Genomic DNA, 23,760 nt, shown 5'->3' with positions numbered 1-23,760 from the left:
TCCAAGAAAAGATACAGTACATCCAAAAATCGTTTTTCCAAATTACCTGATATTATAACACTGTTGAAAGCTCAAAATAATCGATTGCAACATTTGCTTTCTCTCATTGATGAAATTTCAGTAACGTTGCCTTCAGAAACTCACGGTGTTGCTAAAATTGTGTCCGACAAGCTCAGTCAGGTATTACTGAAAAATCCCGGTTACAAAACACTGTCAAATTTATAAAAATATTTCAAACAGACATTGAAGAGGAATTCACCGAAGAAGAACTGCGGTATTTTTCACATGCACCTGTGATGTCATGCTACGTGGAAAGAACATTTTCACTGTACAAATCATTCTTCACTGACAGACACAGGAGCTTCACACAAGAAAATCTCAGGATGACCTTCCTTACATACTGTAACAGCTTTGAATAAAATAAGAGATCTATTAAACAAATGTTTGTTCAGATTTTCCTGTATTTGTTTATACTTATTTTGGTGCTTATTTTTTTCATTTTTTGTGCTTATTAACTTGCTTATTTTACTGTTTGATTGTGCTTATAAATCTGGGCCCTACTAATTATCTTTCTCTTTGTTAAAGGACAAGAGAGAGGCAAGATTGGTTTCACATTACAGCTTTACTGTTAGTTTTAGACGTCGTGTCCGGGGCTGGTAAACCACCAATTATTCTTGTTTTCAGGGATGATTTAATGTTAGTTTGGGAAGAGTGATTCCTTAGTTTTAGAGGAGGTTGAAGAGGGATAATCTCATTTTTCAGCATGGGGGGAGAGGAGGACGACGACCACACGATTGCCTTGCTCTTAGCTTCACTTAATATTTCCCTAATATTTGAAACATCTGATCGATTGTCACTTAAAAAAATGTATAGTTGAGATGCATCGTTGCAACAGAGCATCGTTTGATGGGTTAATTTATTCATTGCCCCTCGTCAGAAATGTATATGTATAAAATGTAATACTAATTATTACACAGACACACACACATAATTTATACGTATATATATGTATATGTATATATATAACCTTTTTTATTGTAAATTGAAATTATGCAAGTATCGGTATTGGTTCAAAGTGGTATCGGCTCAGCCCTAATATTTATAAATCCCCTAAGGCTAGTTTTTCACAATTTAGCTTTTATTTGTATCATGGAAGGAAAAGAAAGCTGCATGGAAAATAAAACAGAGTTCAATCACTTTGTTAGTGTCGTTTCCAGAACAATCTTTTTGACAGACAGAAGATTATTGCAAGATAAGATATCTTGAATTTGATTAGGTAAATTTGAGTTAGGAAATTCGTATACAATTAACAATTTTCCCTAGATGAGTATATCATATAACATTTGCAACTTGTGTTTGTTGATATATTTCCTGAATATGTGAAATAGCCAATGTAATCTCCACAGTTCAAATTAAATATTATATATATATCATTTAATTAAATTGAATTAGAATTTTTGGATAGCATTGGAATCTCGCAGATCCCTTATGATAGCCCCGTCTAGTTCGCTGCCCTTTTTGACACTCAGTGTAGTGCAGGTGTATACCAGTGTCAGGGTGGTGCAAGGAAATGACGTTCAACCAATTGGACGGAAAGCGGTGTTCAAGTTAAGAAGATTCAACAAATGCCTGTCTGCTGCTTTAAACGTTCATTTGATTAGTTCACTCACCACGTGACCATACACTGACCCAGAACGTAGTGCAAACACCAAATACACTACTTGACTCCAAATCAACAAACTAGATGACTTGGTATTGCACCATGTAACCAACAAGACGCTTCGGTGCAAAGAGAGTCAGAAAGTGCAGCGAACTAGATGGGGCAATTGTTAATATACAGTATTTATGTGTGTGTGTGTGTGGTGAGAGGGGTAAGGTGGAAATACAGAAAACATTTGCTTGTACCCTTGAATTTTTTAAAAGTCGCCTTGAAAACTGGGAATTATACTTGAATTTTATCACGGTCTTAGAGTGGTCACCCTGATAATCCCAAGTAGGATTTTCCACTTCAAGCACCACTGTTGAGAGAAACAATAAATGTAATATGAGTTTGTGATAAATAAAATTATATTGTATTTCAGGTTTGAGGTAAACAACGAAATTCTCAAAATACTGGAATCCCAGTGCACAATCCATCTGAACATGCAGCCAAAGTTTGCTCTTGTGCCAACGCCTCAGTTGCCACCAGAGTTTGAGGTAGACTCCATTGATGATCTCAGCATCGACATTGGGATAGGTATGTGTTGTGTATTTATGTGTAACAATATTCAGGAAGATCTCAACCAAATCTTAAAGCGATCTGAACTAATTTTTTTCTAAATGAATCGCAAAAAATCAAAATTTCGTATCTTAGGTAATAAAACTGCTAAAAAATTAATAATAAATTTGGAAACCCCCTCCCATAAACATTTTTTTTTTTTAGTTTGATACAGAGATTTTAGTCCATAAAAGAGACAATAATGGAGGCTGTCAAAGCTTGACTGTGAGAACTTAATATATGAGATGAGTTCAAAAAGTTTCCATATTCACCTAGTTCAAAATGTCGGAGAAAGTTTAAACTGGGCAGAAAGATTGTCTTTTCTACATAGTCACCACCCAATGTTTCACATTTTTCCCACTGTTGCAAACACTTGCGAATACCATCTTTGTAAAATGCTGCAGATTAGGCATTTAGCCACGCCTCTGTCGCAGATATGACGACATTGTCATCTTGAAAATGCTTGCCTTTCAAAAACTTCTTCATGTTAGGGAAGAGGAAGAAATCCGAAGGTCCAATATCCGGAAATACGGAGGATGAGGCAAAATATCATAGCCACACTCACGTGCTTTGACGAGAGCACGATGGGATGCATGTGGAGGTTAATTGTTGTGCAGGATGAGCACATCTTTGGACAGCATTCCTCCCCTACAAATTTTAATTTTCTCGCAAAATTTGGCCAGAAGGTCTCCGTAGTAGTCCCCAGTATTTTGTGGCCTTTTGGAAGGTAATCCGTGTGGATGACACCACGTTCATCCCCCAAAAAACTGATAACATCACCTTATTGGCAGACACTTCGACCTTTGTCTTTTTTAGGAGGGGTGAATCTCAATGCTTCCACTGTTTTGAACTTTCTTTGCTTTCAGCAACAACACTATAGGATGGACACTTTTCACCATATACAGCAAACATTTCCTCATGTATTTGTTTGGGAGCTTTGCCTTGCAGAAAGAGGAATTGGATCCCTGCTCTGTCTTCCAATTTGCCCATTGATGCACCTTTGTTCATTGAAACACCTGGCAAGGAAACCGTGATTATTCAACTGCAGGCATATTTGGCACATAACATACACAAGGTTATACCTATTCAACTTACACAAGTTTGTGTTCCTATGTGAATTATTTCTATACGGATATGGAAACTTTTTGAACCCCCCTACATATTAAACTACAAATAATACAAAATACATGCATTCTATTTGTTTTTAAAATAGGACAGGGAGATCATATAACCCCCTACATGGAGAAACATTATACTTACGCACAAGATAGTGCACAAGCTTCCTCAATACCTGTGGTGAAAGTTAGATTTCTCGGATAGGAAGAAGCATACACTTCTATTACTTCCACATAAAACCAGCATTTATAGCACATCACATGCAATAGAAGCCAGCAGAGAGTGGAACAAATTTGCAGAAATATCCTTCTTAGACAATTTCAAAATACAACTCAAAACCTACCTACTTGTTCAACAGAAAGATCACTCTAAATAAATATCTATACCTGTAATCAGTGTTGAAGTGATCTTTTCATTCATTGAGTATCAGATTTGATGTATCAATGTTAATCTATTTGTTAAGGTGATCTTGTTTATGTTACTTGATTCAGTTTACATACTTGATCTCCTCTGTGGTGTTACATAAAAGACACACAAGTCATATAAGTGTAATCTTGCATTGCCACTTCTTGTTTCAGATCTTGTGCAGTTCATTTCCTTGTTCTTTAACTTTAATAACTTTACTGATGTTTCAAGTGTATGTACACGTAATTTTAAGTAACCATATTTCAATTTTAGTATTATGAAGATTTTCTCAAATGTATGGCAAGGGCTGGTTGTAAGAGAGACAGAAAACGCCTGCTAAATAAAAACTATATCTATCAATCATAAACAGATGTTATTAGTATATATATGTATTTTTATCATTCTCTGTCCTTTTTGTTTAGTTATTTCTTCACATTCTCTTACATTATAATATTCAATTTTGAGCAGAAATATCAGTACCTTTCATCACTTAAGATTCATTTCCTGCAATCTAGTCAAATGAAATGCAGGGAAAGAAAGAGTAATGATGGATTTGAGGATGAAGTTTGTGCTGCTCTTCATAGTGCCAAGAGAATTGTATTTTTTCTTTGTTTTGTAAACAGTTTCACCAATGAGCTCAAGAGCATCGTCTGTTTCACACTTGAATGAAGCTGATGCCGAGGCTGGAACTGCAAATTCTGTGTCCGATAGCAACTCTGAGTCAGTGGACAGAGTACCTGTAGCCGAAGAACCTGCAAAACGTGGCAAGAAATACCAGACGCCTGCAAATATCGATTTTGTTGTTGGTATGTACCTGTATTTATTTAAATGCTGAGATCCTAGTTTAGCGTCACATTCTTGTCATATACAGTAGACTCGCGATTACCCAAGTTCCGATTAACCGAGGCTCCGGGTTAACCAAGGGAGTGGTTGGAAAACATCGCGCTTCATAATGCACCCCCTGTTTGTTTACTATTAAGTTGGAGTCAAGTCACCATCTGTGCTGCACGTGTTCATTACATTGTCGGTCTTTCAAATTGTTACGGTGGTGTTTAAATCTGTGTAGGCCTATTCTATGTGAGTAATGTAGTATGAGTGGCAAATGGAAAAGGTGTGTGGTTTCTCTGGAAACAAAATTCAATGCAATAAAAAGGTTGGATAAAGGTGAGTCTATTTAAAAGGTTGCTGCTGATTATGGAGTCGGGGAAGTGACTGTTGGAGATTGGAGACGTAAGTGGAAGGACGTTAAAAAGTGGGTGAGTCAAAGTGTGAGCGGGGGCAGTGGTTTAGCATGGAAAACGATGAAGAAGGTGAATATGAACAGAAGTCTGAGGCTTTATTTTAGTGGTTTTCACATCTGTGAGGTGCGGGAAGTCCAATAAGTGGTCCTATGGTGCAAGCTAAGGCAATAGAATTTCAAATTTAAGGATGGCGAAGAAGGTTTTACCGCGAGCGATGGATGGGTGGACAGATGGAAGAAGAGATACGGCATTAGACAGCTCAACATTACTGGGGAAACATTGTCAGCTAATTCATCTGAAGTTGCTGAATTTCAATTAAAAATGAAAGAAGTTGTTTTGCTTGACGGACTGACATCGGATCAAATCTTCAACTGTGATGAGACAGGGCTGAACTTCAGAATGCTTCCTAGCAAGACTTTGGCAGCGAAATCAGAAAAAAATGCTCCTGGGTTCAAAGAGAGTAAGGCAAGAGTGACCATTTTAGCCTGTCCCAATGCATCTGGCTCCCTTAAGTTAAGACCCCTCCTGATTGGAAAGTTAAAAAACCCAAGAGCATTTAAAAATGTTAATGTCAATTGTCTTCCCACCATGTACAGAAATCAAAAAAGTGCATGGACAGCACACTTTCTAATGACTGGTTTTTTCAAGGAATTCGTTCCTGTCGTTGAGACGTTTCTAATAAGAAATAAAGCTTCCTAGAAAAGTGGTATTGTTGTTGGACAACGTGCCTTCGCACCCGGACACCAACGAACTTTCTAGCAGCGATATTAAATCCATGTTCTTGCCACTAATGTGACCTCACTAATACATCCCCTGGATCAAGGGATTCTTGAGACTATGAAGAGAAACTACCGGCGGAGGCTTATTCAGGTGTTGATTTCCACATTGGATGAAGGGATGGGCATAATGGAAGCTCTGAAAAAATAACGGTGAAAGATGTTTCATATTGGATTGCGACGGCATGGGATGAAGTTAAGAACTCAACACTTGAAAGATCATGGAGAAAGCTGTTTGGCTTGGAGAAATCCAACGAAACTTTGCCGGGATCAGACAATGAAAATGTCTCTCAACTCGTCCAGCTAGCTAATGAGCTACCAGTGGAAACGCCTATCGAAAATGAAGACGTCCTCGAGTGTTGTAACCAAGATCAACAAATGGAACTGACTGACGACGCTATTGTTGATATGGTCATCAATCGTGAAGAAAATTACGAGGAGCACGAAACCGACGAGATCACCCCGAAAATATCACATTCTGAGGACTGAAGGCGATTGAAGCTGCTATATATAGCCTACATTGAACTGCAAGAAGAGTCTACGCTGCTTGATCTACTCTCACTACAGCATAAGACGTTACATCGCAGCGTCGAAGAGAGGAAAGAGGTTAGTCCAAAACACTATGGAAGACTTTTTGAAAAAGTAATCTTCTCATTTATGTTGTACTAATAATAAATAATTACTATACAGTTTTATGTCTTGTTTAGTCATTTATGACCTATTAGCACATTATCTCCATATTATCAGAGTTTTTCCGTATCCGAGGTAGTCTCGGTCCCAATTTGCTTGGATAATCGCGAGTCTACTGTACAGTGGAACCTCGATTTTCACGTTTTTCAGGGGACCAAACTGAAAAAACTGAAAATGCGAGAAAATGTAAGATCGAGGAAAATCTTATAACATTATGCTATGTTGGAACCATCAAGATTGAATCCATAATGTGGGAAACAAGTTTACTTTCATATAATATACATTGGAAATGCTAGAATCAGAAAGTTCTATTAAAACAGTTATAAAACTATCATATGTGTGAAGTAATTAGCAATTCAGCACTATAGGCCTGATAGAAGATACGTAGTTGGAAGTCCTGCAGTCAGTGCCCTCAAGTGCAAATCACTTGGGTCGTACACATGTTGCTTGTGATAGGATCCCAATCACTAACTAGTAAAGATCAGTTGTGGATGTTTACAACTCAGGAGCAATCCTTTTATTATCTGATAGAGATCTCACCGATGCTTAAAAATGCCACAGTGCAACTGGTAACAGGGGTGCCCATCCCCCCCAAGCCCCATGATGCACTCCCCCCAAAAATGGTAGAACATTCCCCCCGTTTATGCCGAATTAATTACTCAAATTATTTTTGTCTGGGGGGGATCAAGTAGTAGGATAAACGTATCAATAATAATAATAATAATATTAATAGTGGCATTATTATTATTATTATTATTATTAATAATGATAATAATAGTAGTAGTAGTAGTATCAAATACGTTATTACTGTGCGTCCATTTCGATCTGCAGCCGAGAGATCGGGAGAAGCGTGGCGGGCGGCGCTGATGGAGAAGCTGACATTTGCGGCCTGTAATGCCCGCTTATTTTTATAGACATATGCAGACATTTATATAAATATTGCAAAACGATCACTAACCTGTGTTATAACATGCAAAAGTTCTTCTGTAATTCATCCAAGTTCTGCTCTTATATACACAAATAAATACGCTATAGAAACGATGTTAAGAGCCACAGATCAAAATGCATTTTAATCATGGTTTTGATCAGTAACGTCCTGCTTAAGTTTATATCCTTGAAAGAGTTTTGTGGCGATGGGAATCGTTTGGAGGTTTCGAATGTGCAACACTGTATCAGGATTACACTGCAGACGAAACCGATAAAAGTGAATGGTTTTCGTGAGCTTCCTCGCAATCCGAAATATCCGAGTTCAAGTTTTTTGTTCCTTCGCGACTAGATGAAGACAGAGTTGTAAATATAGTGGCGAGCAATGTAAACCAAGAGCGTGTTAATTTCGTACTGTGCGCAAGAGTGTTATTCTTGGTTACTTGCAGTTACTTGTTTGTGTTATTGTAGTGTGTATGTGTGACGTGTCAGTGAGACGATTGGAATGCCAGCCGCAAGATTCACGTTAGAACAAAGATTTTTTATGTATGACACGTACCTACGTGAAACCAAACTCGTGTAGAGACGTGTGTAGGTAATTTGTACAGAAATTCCCATGCGTTTCAACTCCACACAGAGATACGGTTAGATATCTTGTCCTTAAATTACGAGAAACTGTATCGTTAAATTTTAAAACACCTAAGCAAAAACGACGGATTCTAACCGAAGCAAAACTCGATGATATTGGTGCAGCGTTAGAACGTTCTCCAAACAAACACCTACGCCGTGTTTCACAAGAGGTGGGCGTGTCAAAATCATTGGCACAGACAGTCACTAAGCTACTAAAATTAAAACCATACTCTTATAACACAGGTTAGGGCTTGTTTTGCAATATTTATATAAATGTCTGCATATGTCCATAAAAATAAGCGGGCATTTCAGGCCGCAAATGTCGGCATCTCCGTCAGTGCCGCCCGCCACGCTTCTCCCGATCTCTCGGTTGCAGATAGAAATGGACGCATGGTATTAGAGCCCGGAAGTTCAGGCATTTATTTTCGTTAAAATAGGCAGGCAAAAAGGCATTTATAATGTGGAAAAAAGGCACTAAAAATGGGAAAAAAGGCAAAATAAACTGAAAAAGGCACATTTGAAAGTCACTTACTTTTATCTATAATTTCTGGCAAAATGTTAATGAAGCATACATAAAACAAGCAAATGTAACTGGACTCATTTCGATAACAGCATTTTCACCTTTTAGAATATCACAAATTGTTTTCAATTGTTTCAAGTCATAATTTGCACTCACTACCCATTTGCACTTTTCCACAACAGCTGACCCCTTTTCTCCTGATACTTCCATCATCTGCTGCATAGATTCTTTGAAGATTTTCATTGATGCTACAAAAAGTCTCACCTCTTTTTTCTAGCTTTGTAATTGTCTCTAGCCCGACCCTGTGGCCGAGCGGTTAGCACATCGTGCTGCGACGCCAAGGGTCCCGGGTTCGATTCCCGGTCGGGCTTGGTTGTTTGTGAATGTCCATTCATCAATTTCATCACTCATCCCCATCTTCGCAAATTAGCCAAGAGGCACAAAACGCGAAGTAAAATAAACTAAATCAATCAATCAATCAATGTAATTGTCTCTGGCAATGCACCATAATGTGCAAAAATAAACGACAGTTCATTCCAGGGAGTCGTAACGTAACGAAATGGAACGGTATTTTCAATTACGGTTTCCGTTACGTTACAACCAGAAACAGAATAACTTTTTTCGTGAACAGAAACGTTACCTCAGGTATATGAACATTACGTTACAGGTGTGCATAACGGTACCGAACCATAACTGATCTGTAAAGCAGTAGGTCGTTAGGTGACGCTTTAACGTTACATCCATTGCCGGCAACCAGTAACGTTACAGGGTAAGAAACAAGTTTGTCACGTATTGACTAGTAACTTTAGTGTGTATGGAAAGTGATAGTAACGTTACAATTAACCAGTAACTTAATTGAGGCCACGACTGTAAAAACGTTACACTCCTTGCTTCAAAGCAACAACGTTATTGATAGCTGGTATCATACAGACGTTCCGATGTGCAATACCGTGTCCGATGCCGTGTTCCGGAGAGAATAACATAGGTCTCTCGTATAATTGTGCTCGTTATTTTTGTAACGTTACAGTTCTTTCCCTCCACAAAAGTCTGTTTCGAAAAAGTGATACACATATCCGTTACGAATAGCAAATACCGTTATCGAAGGCGTGTTCGAAGCAGGGTTTCGGAGCGGAGTGCGGAGCGTACTAAAGGAGCGCTCCGGAGCGATTTCGAAGCGTCAGTTCTACTCCGCTCCTCGCTCCGGAGCGGAGCGTGGGACTACAGCACTCCGCTCCGGAGCGGAGTGGTTGGATATTTTTGCTTGCACGCTCCGATCCGGAGCGGAGTGGTTGGATGTTTCTGCTTCCACGCTCCGATCCGGAGCCGAGCGTGGTGCGATACCACTCCGCTCCGGAGCGGAGCATGGTACTACAGCACTCCGCTCCGGAGCGGAGCGGTTACTTATTTTTACATGCACGATCCGATCCGGAGCGGGGCGAGATACAATAGTGCTCTGATCCGCAATCGGAGCATTTGAAGTGCAAGCTCATATCCGGTGAGATAGTTATTTTTATATATGAATGGTGTAACCGCAACTGCTGGTCTAGTCGGTAGGGCGTCTGACTGCAACGCTGGAGACCAGGGTTTGAATCCCGCGGTGGATGATCTAACTTCGAAATTATTCCGGCCTTGTCCCAGCATATAGCGGCTCCTGGGCTAACCCAGACTCAAATAAATGGATAACTAGGGGAAACCCTCGGGGGGGGGGGGGGGGGGGGGAGGTGGCCGGAGCGTGGTGCTGATCACATCACCTCCAAATGGCCGAGCGAGATTGGGAATGTGTTGGGCCCTACCCCCACATCAATGGTTATCTCAACGCTTCACGACTCCAGTCTGGGAATTGGAGTTCTTTGTGATTGACCCTTCTTCAATTTCATCATATCTCATCCTTATCTTAATTTGGATGTGAACCCGTTCAAGCAATCAGTGTTGCGGGATTGTACGTTTGCTTATGCTACCTCCCCCACACGACAGCCCTGTTTGTTTTCGTGTTCTGCGGTTCTTGTGTAGGTGACTGACGTCAGTGCTACCGGCTAGCGGATTGGCCTTCTTGTTCCCCTTTCAAGAGGAAAGGTGGAGGAAACTGGCGCGTAGTGTCTTGCTCGCTCCTTGGCAGGTGCATTGCGTCATGACTTCTGCTGTTGTACAATCAACAGCAAATGAATTAGGAGAAAAAAGATTTTCTGGACGAAAAACAAGTTGGCAATGCTGCGAACACCGAGGCATTTGTGATAAGAAGCTTGAGGAGCCTCAAGCAAAGTTTTCTCAACGCACAACTTCAGTACCGAAGGTCATGTCGATTGGCAACTTTCGGGAGCATGTTGTCTGTCTACCTCTACACAGTTCTCCCCAAATGCCTGTTTGAAAATGATCTGGTGTTCAATTTTTTTTTTTTTGCCAACGTAGTTCTGACATTGCAGTAATGTTACAATTTTTTTTTCTGATTTTGCTTTGTTTTTACCATGACACATTTATAATTTGTCGCAACTATGAGGATGGATGATAATTACATTAAATTGATAAGGAAACACTGCAGAGATAGAACTCCATGCTGAGACCAGGCCTCGAACTCTGAAGCAAGAGCGGGGAAGTTTAGTCACATCGTTCCAACTCTCGGCCACGAGTTAGCTTATAATTATTTGTAATTGCTAAGGAGTATTTCATCGTATATTCATACCTAATATCTGTTTCTGGACACTTAATTTATTAGTGGTAAGAGATCCAAAATGTGTTCGTCGGGGAGAATCCGCTTTTTGTTTGACGGGGCGATTGGGGAGGCACATCTAGTTCATATCCGAGAAACAATTAGAGTAAAAATTGACATGTGTGAAAGTTTGAGAAATGTGTGAATGACGGGGGATACTACCGAATAGGTGTATTGCTTTTTTTAAAAAATACAGACCTGAGCATTGTTTTTTGTGTGCTTTTATCATATCATGACTCATCCTCATCGTCGTGATTCTTTAACCAGATGTGTTCACCCTCGTGAGGGCAGACCTCACCCTCACCCTCCGGAAGACTTGTGAGGGTGAGGGCGGTGGGAGGTGAAGGCTACTGCGATCTCGGAGGGTGAGGGAGTTGGATTCCAAATGAACACCTCTGCTTTCAACACGTCTAGTATCCGCATATTCTGCAACAATGCAACTTGCGATCAGTAACTAACTGTCACAAATTTTGACTAAGTAATTTTTTCAATCCACGTTTTGCATAGAAAAGCTAATCGGGACTTGACATACGTTGTAAAGTGAGATCCAAACCACTATGTGCTTCCACCGGATATGGAACCCCGGACCGAAAGAAGTAAATAAAAAAAATATAAAACGTAGTTCTACAGCCCTGGAAAGGCCTTGGCCTATCTCCCGGCTGCCAGTCTCCCTCCCACAATGAAAGAAGTAAATAGATGAATAAATAGTTCAAAATTGAAATTATATACACAAGTATTGCTTTCAGTTATCTTCACATGCTCTAGAGCAAATTATGGATCTACATTACAGGGAAGATTCAAGAAGGCCCACACTCATATCAAAAACCAAACATATCAAATTTTGGAAAGTAGGAGCTAGTAAGTGAAATATATTTCAAGTTGATGATTTATATTTGATAGAAATTCTATTAAGATGTAGCGTGTTGAATGGCAGTGGGTAATTAGAGGTGCTGTGCGTATTATTGCTTTACGAATTCATTTTCGTTCTGAAGAAAGTTGCCATTCCGATACAGACAGAATATTTCGAAAAGTCCTTAATCACTCTGAGTCTGAGTTTTATGCACAAATAGGCAAACCGGGACGAGATCTACAGTTTAAACTAGAATCCGAATCACTATGTGCCTCCACCGGGCATCGAACCGAGAACTCCTTGATCACAATGCGGTGACGATTTCCTTGCGCCATCGTGGAGGCTCTCTTAATCAGTTGCATATGCATAAATTAGTATAAATTAATTTAAAGTATATTTCTCATACTACATAGAATTCATTATCACCACAGTCGGGGAAAATAGTTTTAGAGAAAATTGAAAATAGAGGAATATCTATCGGTCTTCTCGTTTTACTATTTCTTATAAAATCAGAAGCATTTCACATCACTCTCACAATCTAGAGCCGCTATTGATTGCAGAAACAGCAATATTTCAAACTTTGAAATCGACACCGAGGGTGATATTTTTGATATTTTACGTCACTGTTCTACCAGTCTCGGATAATCGCAATGATGAAGGTTGAAGATGTAATAGATGGAAGTGGGATACAGACAATGACCCATCCTCACTTTACTTCGAAACGCGTGCGCTAACCAATTAGCCACGGGGTTGGCTTTTTTGTGTTTATCAGTTCACCAAATTAATCTATTCGTCATTCAAGATCCAGAGGTAGAAAAGCAACGTAAAATAACGAAAACAGAAAAAATACCATTCACTTATCATCACCCAACAATTTCATGCTGACCAAATCCACACACGAACCTCTTTTGGCATTCGTTTTGCAGAATGGCCTTGGGGATTAAACATTGGCCATTTACTGGTTCAGATTAAGACAATCCAGGTGACCATGTTATCGAAGCTTATCTTCGATCCTTCACACAACTTCGCTATTTGCTTCTTACAGGTTTGACATCTTAACAGAACTTCTATCGAACATCGCTCATAGAGTATATTTTACTATCAGCTCTTAATTAACCTTCTAATTTTCACATATATTTTTTAATTTTATTTAGCGTCGCTTTTCTTCCACTTTTGGGCAATCGCAACGACGAAGATGAGTGAAGATAAAATAAATAGAACATTCAGAAACAACACCAATGCCCAGACCGTTATTCGAACCTAGGATCCCTGACGTAAAATCGTCTAGTGCTACCACTCAGTCAATATTCACATAGAAACTTACACACCTCTTCCTTACATATGTGTTTTGTTTTACCTGCCGCACTTCTCTTATGGTGAATTCTAACCCCTCATTTCAGGTTTATCTCATGTTTATAGCTATTGCTTTGTAGTGAATGATAATCCTATTACGCCATGTGAATCTTACTCCAACAAAAACCCTGTTAGAGGATGGAAACGTTACGTGTGTAATGTTGTTCAAGGTCTGCTTTGGTTAGCTTTTTTAGTGTATTGAATGAATATTGCATTTCAATTTCGTGTTGAGGCATATTTTCGTCATCTAGATTTTGCATTTAAAATATGTAGATCCAGTATATATTAGTCATTGTGAATTCGAGTCAATTAAAACATTTTGCGTTGTTGCGAGATTATCTATGAGGCATAATGAATAAGTAGAGAAAATGCAACTTGTATATCAAAATTGCTATGTCCAACTGATCTCCGAAAGTATTGTTTAGCACGTCACATTTCAAGTATAGTCCATTATTGTATCTAGTATATGAACGAGATGTGTCCCTCCTCTCAAACAATACGTGGCTTGTCCCCACCGAACGAAGTGTGTCACTTATAAATTAAGTGTCCGAAAGCAGGTGTTATTGATGAACAGAACAAAAAATACTCCTGAGCAATTACAAATTTTATACTCCAGTTCATGGCCAGGAATTATTGACGGTCACCCCACCTTATCCGCTTTAGGTTCCGGGTTCGAGTCCTGGTCTAGCAATCTCTTTTTTAAGTGTCTCTTCATCAATTTAATCTCATTATCATCCATCTTCATAGTTTCGATTAATTGTAAAGGTGACATAAAAGCAAAGCAAAATAAGAACAAATACAAATAATTGTAAAATGACTATAACGTCAGAACTACATTTGAAAAATAAAATGCGAGCAGAAAGTTCACCTTCAAACAGGCATTTGGGGAGAATTGTGTAGACAGACAGTATGCTCCCGAAAGTTGCCAATCCACGTGTAGCATGACCTTCGATACTGGAGTTGAGTTGTGCTTTTCAGGAAAGTTTGCTCGACGCTCCTCAAGCGTCTTATCAAGATTGCCTCGGTGTTCGCAGCATTGCCAACTCATTTTTCGTCGAGAAAATCTTTCTTCTCCTAATTCATTTGCTTTTGATTGTACGTACTTGGCAGACAGATCGTTGCCTTTTCGAGGGAGATGCAGCGTTGCCAATCGTATTAAAAGTGTGCTACACCGACTCTGGCTTACGCGTATTGTTACTTTCTTAAAGAGACGTTTTAAAATATGTGTTCTCTTCTAAAAGTATGTGCATAGTATGTGTGCCTGTGAACTTTGATTTATGGGCATTTAAAATATTTTTTAACACGGATGGAGGGATCCTTCCGAAACAGTCTCGGTTAGTGGAATTATAAGCTGTCTACAATTATTGCAAACAATGTACAACAACGACAAATAAAATCTTTAATCGTTAGTTCCATGCATCTGAAACCTTGGTAATCATTCAAGGTCTATAGTAGAACTAACTAATTAATTGATTGATTTGCTTTATTTTACTTCGCTTCTTGTGCCACTTTTGGCTAATTTGCGAAGATGAGAATGAGTGATGATATGATGAACTTGATGAATGGCCACTCACAAACATCCATGCCCAGCCGGTATTCGAACCCGGAACCCCTGGCGTCATAGCGCGATGTGCTAACCACTCGGCCACAGGGTCGGGCTCGTTTTACATGTCACCCCCTTCCCACCCCAGGGGTGCCAGGAGTGTCTTGGAATTGAACGGCATTGAGAGTGTCATTATTAATCTTAGCGACCCCGAAAACTATTGATTCCACACCAATATCGGTCGTTTTTTATTATTTTTACATGTCGCCCCCTTCTCACCCCACCCCTAGGGTTTCCAGGGGTGTTTTGGAGTTGAACGGCATTGGGAGTGTCACTATTCATCTTAACGACCCCGAAAACTATGGATTCCACACTAATATCGGTCGTTTTACATGTCAACCCTTCCCACCCTCACCCCTAGGGGTGCCAGAGATGTCTTACACAGTATTTCTTTCGAGATTGCAAGTGATACGTGTTCCAAGTTTGGTTGAAATCGTTCCAGGCGTTCGAGAGTTATGCCGGAACAAACATACAGTGAAAATTAGCAACCTGAATTCCCAATTACTTTAAACTTTTATCTTTCGCTACATTCAAAGTATCATCATAACCAGCGCAAAGAAAGTTAGATATGGCAATCATGCACCAGCGAGTGTTTTGTTTTGCATGAACACCTGTCTGCCTGTCATCTTCCTCTGTACACGTTGTTTCGTCTTTCCTCTGCGTGCTCCTGGCGTTCGAAAGGTCAAATGGATTCTCTGCAGTAGTTTGACCAATGTTACTCGAACCAATATTCCGGAATAACTCACTTCTCCCACGGTGTGGACTGTAACGTCGGACCGATATGCCGAAGTGCTTAGCCCGAACCAGAAGTCGAACGGAAATGAGTTTTAGTCGCGATCCCTGGTGGCAGGAAATGAGAGTTCCATTCTCTCAACTTATAAAACCACAGGTGGCACACCTGCTATTGAAATATATTGTCCCCAGAAGTAGTAGTAGAGTAGTAAAAGTGATAATGAAAATAGTAATAATAATAATAATAATAATAATAATAATAATATCGCTCTCTTCACGAAAACAGTCCAGTGAAGATCAAAGCTTCCCCTTGCCTCCTACACACCCCTGGTTCTCCAGGTTTTCCACACTTCTTCTACGCTTCACAGTTGACACATTGCGCGTTGTACGTATGCGGTTGATTGTGCCTTCCCTGGTGTATTGTGTAAGGATTATTCCTTGCTTATTGGCAACACTGTAGGTGAGTGACGTGATCTTGACTGGACTGTTTCCGTGGCGTTAGCTTTAGTAATAATCAGTTTTATAACAACAATAACAGGCGGTGTTCAAATGCCGTACAAATTCCACAAACAAAATTACTAATGTACTCGGAACCCTTGATCGTTAGTTTTCTGTATACACTCGTATTATCCAACCTTGGAGCGCTGCGGAGCGGAGTGGGCAAGTTCTTATAATCTCGCTCCGGAGCGGAGCGTCACACGGTATCGCTCCGCTCCGGAGCGGAGTGAACCATTCTATAAAATTTCGCTCCGGAGCGGAGCGAGAAATTTTCCAACTTCCTCTGCTCCGATCCGGAGCGGAGCGTGTCAAGGTAGCGCTCCGCTCCGTAGCGGAGTGAACCATTTTCTAAAATTTCGCTCCTCGCTCCGGAGCGGAGCGAGAAATTTTCCAACTTCCTCTGCTCCGATCCGGAGCGGAGCGTGTCAAGGTAGCGCTCCGCTCCGGAGCGGAGTGAACTATTTTCTAAAATTTCGCTCCTCGCTCCGGAGCGGAGCGAGAAATTTTTCCATTCTCGCTGCTCCGCTCCAGAGCGGAGCGGGCTAAGACATCGCTCCGCTCCGGAGCGGAGCGAACCATTTCTTAGAATCTCGCTCCTCGCTCCTGAGCGTGGGCAACAGCTGGAGCGTTGATCCGCTCCGCTCCGAAACCCTGGTTCGAAGAAGCCTCATAATTGTGATCGGCAGCATAGTAACATTACAGTATTTTGACATTTTGAAAGTCATTAAATTATAATACGTATTTTCGTTTTGGATGTCAGTGAAAAAATGAAATTGTAAAACAAAACGTTTGAAAACATCCGTAAACAAGATTCGGCGTGACAGAAGTCCTGGTTATTGGAATTTACTGATTAACTATGTATTTATCACAAATATATTTATTTTCTGCATACTAAATCACTTTACGTGGATTTGTTCTAATTTGATTATCTATGCAAGATGAATTTTAACATGTGCGTTCACTTTAGACGATAGGAAAACAAACGTTTGTTGTAAGAAAACGTTTATGTATATCTTTCTCTCTCTCTCTCTCTCTCTCTCTCTCTCTTTCTCTTTCTCTCTCTCTCTCTCTCTCTCTTTCAGTTTACATGTGTTACATCAATTAAAAAAATACAGTGTGTTTGGCGATGAAAATGATTCGTGCTTTGATTAAGTTGCTGAAGGACGAAACATAAAGGACCAACCAAAGAATCATCTGTGCTACGCGTTCATCCACGTAAGCGAGAGGCAAGCTTTTTCCTATCGGAAGACGAAAAATAATTGCTAGCTGCACGACCTTGATAAGGCGAACTGAATCACAAGGAAAGAAACCTGTGCAGACCCGCGACTCCTGTGCACTGTACTACCGCGTGGAGGGGAGGGGGAGAGTTGACCGTTCTTCCTTATGGGCCGAGCTGAAGAGTAGAAGGGAAGCTGCGCTGGGACTTTTCGTCTAAGGTTTTTTCCCTTGTGTTCGCTCGTAGCAGCAGCACCACGCAAAATCGGAAAATGTGAATCCTCAAACTTTGTACACGTGACCTTCGGTCACGAAGCAGCCGAGTAGAGAACGCCCTGGGGCGATATGAAAGGCACTTTTAGCAAGTAGAAACTACGTAGAAACGAAACGTTAGATGGAATTGTTGTACGAAACAAACGTAACCGCGTTTGTGCAACTGGTTTGTGGCTAGACAGGGCCATTGGACTCTCAAGAAGGCAAGAATTGTATGGGAAGTGATTCTCAAAACTAATCGAATAAAAGGACAGTATATTTTATCATTTACAAGGGCCCTCATCCGCTTACAATTTTGAAAATTACTTTCAGTAATTCTTGTCTTCTTGGACAGGAGGTTCATTAAACTTTTTGGTGTAGAAACAGACAGAGCGCCCACCTACCACGTTTGAAAGAAGAGCATAGGCAGACATGAAAGTAATTTTCAAGTACGTAAGGACGACAGTCGACGTGAACATTGAGCAACGTGTGACTGAGAAATACAATCGGAACAAAGGACAGGATTCTTCAAGAAACAGTAATGTTATAAAACTTCCTATCATTAACTCAGTTCATCCTTTTATCCTCTTTTGTTTGTTATACATTATTCTTGTTTTATATCTCTTTTCTGCCACTTGTAGATAATCGCGACGATGAAGATGAATGATGATCATATTAAATCTATGAAGGGATGCTTACAAAAAAAAACCAGCCATGCCCAGGTGTCTACTCGAACTTGAAATGTTTGGTACCGAGTGTATGAGTGGACCACCCAACGACTTCGGTCTTCGAGGCTAGGATTTCAGTTGCAACATGCAGTATAATTACGTTTCTACTATTACTACTTAAAAAAGCCCCCTTGCTACATGAGATACTACAAATAATTTCAGGCATACCCTCGAATTTTGATTGCCTGGCACTTTTTTAAACTAAGTAATGAAGTGACGTTTATATTCATATTAGGCCTACGACTAGCTCGAACTAAAAACTCTTGTGAAATACTATATATATGTTATCCTTGTGAAGTGAGAAACTTCATATTTTGCTAAGAAAATATGCATGAAAAATTATATTTGTAGCTACTACTTGAAGAATTCAAATTATTATGATGGAATTTCAACTTACATATACTCTGCATATAACGTGGTATATAGTTATCGCAGAGGAGTTTTTGTCTCGCAGTCGATTTATTTTTAGTTGAGGAACTCGAGAGTAAGTTGGAAATATTTAATGACCCACGTTGTGGTGTGCTGTTCTATTAATCAGAATTGGAGTGAGAGAAGTCTGTAGTTAAGGTCATTCAACACGTCAATTTGTAACCGTGAATGGAAGTTTTCTTTGATTTAGCGGGAAATCAGTCTGCTATTGTTGTACGTAATAAATTGAAAGATATATATTTTCTGCTCGAGTAGGAATCCACAGCCCTTATCCAATCAATCAGTTTCTGTGTTTGAAACTTCTGTCTAGGAAAGCTACATACAATTTGCTTTTAATAACAGCAGCTTCAAAATAACCTATCCATTCTTGTCTTGCAAAGTAATGTTTGATTTTGATTTGTTATATTTAACTTTGGTTTTCTGCCACTTTTGGCTAATCGCGAAGACGAGGATGGGTGATGCAATGACAAAATTGATGAAAGGACATCACGAAGAAAATAATGAAAACAATACACAGGCTGGGATCTGAAATCGGGACCTGTGGTGTCGCATCGTTCATGAAATATAAACATAACATGTACAGTGGCTCACATTAGTAATCGAAGATGTACATTTTGTTGCATTTCTTCACAATATTTCAAAATTAATAACATGTACATAAATATAAACGATAGTGAAATATTTATAGGCATTTATTAAAGCTATATTCCCCGTTACATTTTTTCTTTTTTAATTTTGGGTGCGTCAGCACTTAGGCTATTTTGCAACCGCCACGTTGTACGGGGTCCAGCCCCTTACCATAACAAATAACGTAACTGTAATATCGAATAACTGAAATATTAAAATATTCTGAGTTAGGTTAAAAGCTGAGTCTCTAAAGGGGCACTCAGCACACATGACAAAAAACAGAACACACAGAATTATACTGGCTATAGGGTCAGTCGCCAGAGCCTCGTTAGTCTGCAAAGAGCAGTCCAGGGTGTACTACGTGGAATGAAGTTGACGATTGGGTGTACTACGTGGAAGGTCACCTCTTACACCCCTGTTACGGTTTCAAATCTGAAAATAGTTATTTATGTTTGGGTGTGAAAGAAGAGATCACTTTAATATTCAGACAAATCGTGAAAGCCTTCTGTTTCTGTTAAGCTACGTTTCCATTCTGACAAGTTCCAGATCCATGAGGTGCAACATGTGCCGGCGCATGTTGCGCGTCATTTAGTGTACTCGTACTGCTTCCAATTCAAAACTACTTCTTCAAAATACGTCCGCAACAACACTGGAGTGCAGGATCGCAGTGTAGCGTTGTGCAGTGCTTTAGAGTAGTCAGTGTTTCTTCTCTTGTATTGTAATAATTTGGTGGTGATTTAACTTGGGTAAAGATGAACAATAAAGCTTTGGTGGGTTTTGTGGTTATGGCAGGCGCGTATCATGAATTTCTAAAAAAAAAAAAAAAAAAAAGAGGCGAAAACAACCTAGATGGTGGATTAGAAGTTTTCTAGCGAAAAGAAATTCGGAAGGAGCATATAACTCGTTGATGAGAGACTTACGTCTTCAAAGTGGATACGAAAACTTCGTAAGAATGACTGTAAGTGATTTTGCATTGTTATTAAATCTTGTTGGACCACAGATTGCAGTCGCGTCGTCTGTTTCTACTCTAGTGCGCATGCCCGTGCCCCAGGAACTTGCTGCAGGCTGTTTCCATTGTCGCCGCGCACGTTGTGCGTCTTAATCGTTTGGGGCAATTTTGTCCCCGGCACTTGCGCCGCGGCATGTTGCAGACAGTTTCCATTTCAACAAATGCTTGGCACATGCAGCGTCGCATGCCGCGTGTCATGTTGCGCGGTAAAATTTGTGGTAATAGAAACGAGACTTTACATAGTTCTTTTATCGGTCAACTACAGTGCGGGGAAGAAACAATTCATGCTACTTCCTAACTACGTCTGTTACCAGTAGCTCCATTGCCCCTGACTGAAGTACGAGAAAAATGGGTAACAAAAACAAAAATACAACATTTGACGAACTGCAGTTATTTATTTTTACCTAACCAAAGGGTGCAGGTACAGGGAAATTGAAAATGTTAAGTACATGTAAGCGTACCGTGGGTGACGCAATTAAACGTAATGAAAAGGAAAATGAGGTAGATTCCGTATCTCAGAAAATTCAACCAAGAGAAATAGGAGAACGAAATGAACGAGCTTCAGTATGAAAAATCAAGACCCTTTCCTCATCCCCACTCCCTTTCCAAACCAAGAGCTCCGAAAGCAGCTGTGCAACTTGGAGCAGGCACTGGGACTGCTGTACGGTTCAGTAGCGTTTCGTCCGAAAGCGAAATTCCTAGAAAAATGCTACAGTTCGTCCGCGACGGTTTAATGAGTTGCGTTTCGTCCGAGCCTGGCTGATGATGAGTCACACCTTGACTAACCGGTGGCAGCGGTGGAATTGGTGACTAGGATACCTCAGTTAACAACTTTTAAAACTACATTGCATAGACAGCGGAGTGCAGCGCAGGGAGTGCAGACTCAGTCAAATCGTCGAGAGAGGGGTCCCGGGTTCGATACCCGGTGGAGGCACAAGTGGTTCGGATCCCACTTTAAATTGTAGGTCCAGTCCCGATTAGCCTTACTGTGCATAAAGGGGACAACAAATAAAATCGTTGAGACGAAGAGAACTTGGATCCAGAAATTTTAGTCATGGCAGTCAACACTACTACTTCTAAGCAGCTCCCATAAGTGACTGAGGTTAGAATGAAAGTTTGTCTTGTTTTAAGTTCACTTGTATGCACAGATAGGCTAATTGGGAGTGGGCCTACAGTTTAAAGTGGAATTCGAATCACTGTGCCTCCACCAGGAATCGAACCCGGCTAGAATGCAAGTGGTTTCTCATACTCAGATGGGAAGTTGTTTATGTTATTGTTTCACATAATTTGTAGGTAGTCACACGTGGTCTGAGAAACAGAAAAGTCACACATAGCCTACGCATAATTCTCTCGAGGCAGTTTGTTGCAAGAACCTTGCTTGCAGGCCACGGACAATAACTTTCATGGGTAAAAAAGTGTAGCTTTCCTGTCGAAGTGTTCTCGGCTTGCGAGCCAGCTTAAATCGGTGTTAGCGTCCAATGTTTCGAGCGCATACATTGGAGCATCCTGCTTAGAGGAATGTACGCGCTCCAAACGTTGGACGCTAACGCCGATATAACCTAGCTCGCAAGCCGAGAACACTGTTCGAATCTCCACAGGCATATAATAAAAATGTAGTAGGGTACCCAAATGACACATCTGGCGTAATACCTAACGTGCCAAATTTTGGAAAATAGGAGCTGAAAGCGTGTGTGAGAACCAGAGCGACTTAACTCTAATTTATCAAATTAATAGGAGAGGAAATAATGTATTCTTAGGAATATGACTCTTAAACGTGACTCCGCCTTACAGATAAGCATTAGAAGTGGAAAATGTCGATTTACTCCAAATACTCTTCAGAGGATTTTTTTTTCACGAAACTGAAAACGGCATTTTTGTAGTTACGTCCCTCTGATTCCCGTAGGACGATAGGTGAAATACATTTCATGAGCGATGTTTGAAAGAAGTTGCGTTAAGATGTCAAACATGTAGCCGACAGCCATGCTGTATGAAGAAAGCATATAGGATAAGCTCCAATCACACTTAATCTAGGGGCCTCCCCCATGGCGCAGTGGTAGCGTCATTACCTTGTAATCGAGGGGTCCCGGGTTCGATACCCGGTGGAGGCACAAGTGGTTCGGATCCCACTTTAAACTGTAGGTCCAGTCCCGATTAGCCTTACTGTGCATAAAGTGGACTTAAAACACCAACTCAATAAAACAACAACAACAACAACTTAATCTAGGCTCACAACGAAGATAGCGGCTGAGTGACCTAGCGTAATGAAAGGCAAAGAAAACAGTTAATCATTGGAAGAAACAATTAGTTTCATGTTTAAGATCATTCTATCAATTAATGCAGTTGCTTATAAAAATAAAAAATGGTCCAAAATGCTTCAAAGTAATTGAAAATATGAGGCATTGCGGATACGAAGGGCGAACTCAACAAAGTGCATTGTGATGGAAATGCGTTTCAAGTTGCCAGGCACAGTGCAAACTCCATAAAATCTTTGAAAATCACGCATGAAACATTCCGATCTACTGTTACCAAGTTTTTGTGGAGCTCGAACTGTGCCTGACAACTTGAAACGCATTTCCCTCACAATGCACTTTGTTGAGTTTTTTCCAAAGAGTGGCAAGCAAGGTAGTTTTTCCGGGGGGGGGGGGGGGGGCAAACAAGGTGCATAACAGTGTTGTCTCCTCAAAAAACATTGCTTTAATTTGAAGTTATCATATTCATCTTATTTGAAAATAAGATCCTTAGGAAAATATTTGGACCTAAAAGGGATGAGGAGACAATTAGAATAATTAAATCAAGAAGACTTAGGTGGGCAGGCCATGTGGCACGAATGGGAGAGGAAAGAGGAGTTTACAGGATTCTTGTTGGGAAACCTGATGGTAAGAGAACTTTAGGAAGGCCAAGACGAAGATGGAGGGACAACGTTGAGATAGACCTAAAGGAAATCGGTAGGGATGGAAAAGAGTATATAGAACTTGCTCAAGATAGGGACAGATGGAAGGCCTGTGTTGCTGCAGCCATGAACCTTCGGGTTTAAGAAGGCTAGAGAGTTAGTTAGTTAGCTAGTTATGTTCATGCAATAATTAACATATATTATTGCAGCTGAAATGGAATTGTGTGATATATATATAGTTTTTGGTTGACTTTCATTTTCCAGGTGGGTCGTGCACCCCCCCCCCCCTCCCTTGCCTCTCTTTCGGACTT

General features: G+C 40.3%; 1 protein-coding gene across 4 annotated transcripts in view; it reads left to right on the top strand.

The window, feature by feature from the left end:
• qin (tudor domain-containing protein qin) overlaps window positions 1-23,760 on the top strand; it is a 268,711-nt gene that overhangs the window by 193,502 nt on the left and 51,449 nt on the right. For all 4 annotated transcript variants that reach the window (XM_083141929.1, XM_083141928.1, XM_083141925.1 and 1 more), the window contains exons 9-10: window positions 2,082-2,236; window positions 4,402-4,584. In XM_083141929.1, the coding sequence (XP_082998055.1) occupies window positions 2,082-2,236; window positions 4,402-4,584 (338 nt within the window). The remainder of the gene's footprint in view (window positions 1-2,081; window positions 2,237-4,401; window positions 4,585-23,760) is intronic.

The sequence above is a fragment of the Lepisma saccharinum genome, chromosome 20 (genome assembly GCF_977018435.1).
Source record: "Lepisma saccharinum chromosome 20, izLepSacc3.1, whole genome shotgun sequence".
Lineage (NCBI taxonomy): Eukaryota > Metazoa > Arthropoda > Insecta > Zygentoma > Lepismatidae > Lepisma > Lepisma saccharinum.
The sequence above is the reverse complement of the archived record's forward strand: the minus strand, read 5'-3'. Positions and strand labels throughout refer to the sequence as shown.